At 62.0% G+C, this 3152-nt stretch overlaps 1 protein-coding gene across 7 annotated transcripts in view; it reads right to left on the bottom strand.

The window, feature by feature from the left end:
• The window catches only part of CHD4 (chromodomain helicase DNA binding protein 4), a 30121-nt gene that overhangs the window by 26243 nt on the left and 726 nt on the right, over positions 1 to 3152 (bottom strand). For all 7 annotated transcript variants that reach the window (XM_045295985.1, XM_045295983.1, XM_045295984.1 and 4 more), the window contains exon 2: positions 2721 to 2898. In XM_045295985.1, the coding sequence (XP_045151920.1) occupies positions 2721 to 2820 (100 nt within the window). In that variant the 5' untranslated portion in view covers positions 2821 to 2898. The remainder of the gene's footprint in view (positions 1 to 2720; positions 2899 to 3152) is intronic.

Here is a 3152-nt window from a genome sequence, read left to right as displayed (position 1 = left end):
CCCCCATCTCCAGCCCTGCTATTTCCTCCCCAGCTTCTCCTGGGTCAGTAGCCTCTTCTCCCCAGGGGCCCAAATCAGCCCAGCTGTCACCATCCCCCACCCCCACCCCAACCAATCCTCCTCCCATCTGGCCCCACCTCCTCCCCTGGCTGGGAGCACACACAAAGCCTGGGGTAATACTAAGAGCTCCTGGGCAGGGATAGGTGGGAAGGGGCACAGGGAAAGGGGGGAGTGGGGGTGTGAGGCCAGAAGGCAGCTTTCTTTGTAATAGACATTCACACCAGCACACCAGCTCCCTCCTCCTCTCTCCCTCTTCCCAAGCCACCCTGTGGGGGCGGGTGGGGGTGTGTGTGAGGAGAGTGGTGGAGAAGGGAGTGGAAAGAAGGAGGGAGTGCCTCACCCACTGAGGAGAGGGAAAATGGCTCCTGACCGCAGAAGCCAGGCCAGGGCACCCAGCTGCCAACATGGGACAGACAGGAAGTGGCAAGGGAGGGGGTGGGGTAGAGAGAGGTAGTGAAGGGAAAGACTGCCTTCACAGAAGACTTCCCACATGGCACCTATCACCCACTCTGGGGCAGTGGCAAAGGCAGAGGGGGAAACTGGCTGTGACAGGGGTTGCTCTCTCCTGCCATTCAATTGCTCCTTCAGTTACCAGAACTGAAGGGTTAACACGGGCCTGCTGGAGCGGTGAGTGGATGGACTGACCACATTTCGGACACCTCACACAGCGAGCCTGAGCAGTGGGAGTGGGAGTCCACGAGCCATCTCTGAGACGTCACCAACTCCATCTCCCCCGCCAGAGTGTAGGCCACAAGATGCTAGAGCTGGGACTCTTAGCCACCCAGGACTAGCCAACAGCACCGGCCATAGTGGTGGGCTTCCTTCAAGACACACAGGCTGAGACAGGCACCAAGAAGGGAAGTAGCCCTAAGATGCCTCTATAGTCCTGCCCCTCCTGCGAGAGACAGATATGAGGAAACCTGAGACCTGGGGCCGACAAAGCCCCAACACAGCCTCCCCCTTCCCCACTCAGCCCAGGCGCAAGAATGCCCCTCCCATGCCCCTGGGAATAGAACCCCAGCCTGGATTCTCACCAGGAAGTCACTTTCTGCAGGGCTTCTCCCCAACTATCCCCGAGGCACCCCTCCAGGGGGCTCCAGCTGCGTTCACCCTTTGCCTTTGCCCGCCACTATGTTGAAGGTGGCAGTGAGGGCAGGGCAAACCCAGAGGCCAAGGAGACACCCTTCCAGGGCTATAGGACCCCGAAACTTTTCAGGCAGCTAAGGAGCTGACGTGGCCAGTGGCAGACTGGCTAAGATAGAGGGAGAGATTTGGGAAAGGGGTAGAAAAAAGGGGTGTGGCAAGTGGAAAAACTGGGTCACACTACAGCTTGGGGCAGAGTTCATCCAGGGCGTCTGCACAGCACCCAGTCAACACGGGGCAGTCCTGCACCAAGGGACCAAGGGGAGGCCAAGATGTGGAACCAACCAGGCTACTCATTCTCGAGGTCCTAACAGGAAGGCCAGGAGCATTCGCCACCATCACCGCCACACCATCCTCCCTGGGCAGCAACACAGCAGCCGGCCACCGTGCCCCACACGGTGATGAGCCTCATGCCCAAGTTTTCTCCCCCAACAGCTGAAGCCGCAACACATTGAGGGAAGAAGACACAAAGTTGCTCCTCTCTCCGGTGGCCTCAGGTGGAAGAGAAGGGCCTTAGAGAAGACCACGTGTGAGAGCATCTCCCCAGACCACCTCAACGCACGCACGTCCAGCAGGGAAACAAAACAAGGGCAGCGGGGCTCCAGCTTAAAGGGATGATAAGAAAGGACAGGCAGAGGAGGCAAGTCCAGAGGCCCAGCAGGCAGGGGCTTTGAGAAGGCAGGAGAGGTCTCGCCTCTGGAGCCTGGCAGCACTCATCACTGAGGGGCCAAGGCGGGCCTTTCCAATCCGACAGAGAGGCGAGACCCATCCGGGCCTGGCCAGTCCTAGGAGGGTCCCCAGAACACAGAGACAGCACAACCGCGAACACCTTCCCATCACTACAGCCCATTAAGGCAAGGCAGCAGGAGAAGCCAGGATGATTGATGTCCACTCACCAGGGGAGGGAGAGTGCCCAGGCAGGGGCCGACTGTCACCTCTCCTAGGATCACCTTCAGGCTGTTTCTGGCTCCTCCAGGCCCCATTTCTCCACTCAAATCAGCCTAGCGATTTGCCTGCCTGAAAGCGCTCTCCATCCCAGCTGAGGAGCGCGATTCAAACTTCCCACAGTTGAAGCACAGAGAACCGGTGCCTGCTACTCTGGGAAGCCAAGACTAATCGGAGAGCGAAGGAAAAGCAACACGCCTGTCTTTCCTTCCCACCGTGGCAAATGCAGGGGCCGACCAGCTGGGCCCCTCCACGGAGACCCTCAAGACCCCCTCCCCACAGTCTCTGGGGGTCCACCGCCACACATGGCAATGCCTGCGCGCAGGCCAGCCCCGCAGCTGGGAGCTGCAGCAGCGGCGCATTCCTCCGGAGTGCAGCCGGCGCGAGGGGTCCACAGGCACATGGCTCCCACCCTCCCCTCGCCAGGGCCGGGCCGCAGCAGCCGGGAACCACTCCCTTCTGATGCCTTCCACCTGAGAGCCGGCGACAGGAAACTCAACCCTGCCTCCCAGAGTCACTAGGGAGGACCCAAATGCCTCCTTCCTGCCCAGGCCCTTGGGGGCCGCTGGTACCTGGGTGGGGTGGGGGCAGGCTGTTGTTCAAAAGTGCATCCACGTCCTCCTCCTCGCTGCCCGCCGAGCAGGGGGACGGGGAGCCCAGGCCCGACGCCATCCCCTTCCGCTCTTGGCCAGGGAATGGGCCCAGCTGCTCCTGCCTGCGGCCTGGGGCCCTCGACACTGGCCCGAGTCACTGTGCGGGGGAGGGGGGAAGAGAGCGAGAACAGTCAGTGACGCGCCGGCCCCCTCCCCCCCCCGGCCCGCCACCCTAGCGGGGCACCCGAACCACTCAGGCTGAACTTAGTTCCACACTCCTGGGGGACAGCCCGGAAGCCGGCTCCCCAGCAGGAGCCCCCTGAAGCGAGGGAGCGACACCCCCTCCCGCCGAGGGCAGGCTGGTGCAGGCGTGGGGAGGGGAGAGGTCGGGTGGGCTGAGCAGGGTGTGAC

Source organism: Echinops telfairi, unplaced genomic scaffold, assembly GCF_000313985.2.
Source record: "Echinops telfairi isolate 266 unplaced genomic scaffold, ASM31398v2 ScPeMD7_7356;HRSCAF=8355, whole genome shotgun sequence".
Classification (NCBI taxonomy): Eukaryota; Metazoa; Chordata; class Mammalia; order Afrosoricida; family Tenrecidae; genus Echinops; species Echinops telfairi.
Note: the sequence above shows the minus strand (reverse complement) of the source record. Positions and strands in the feature narration are given on the sequence as shown.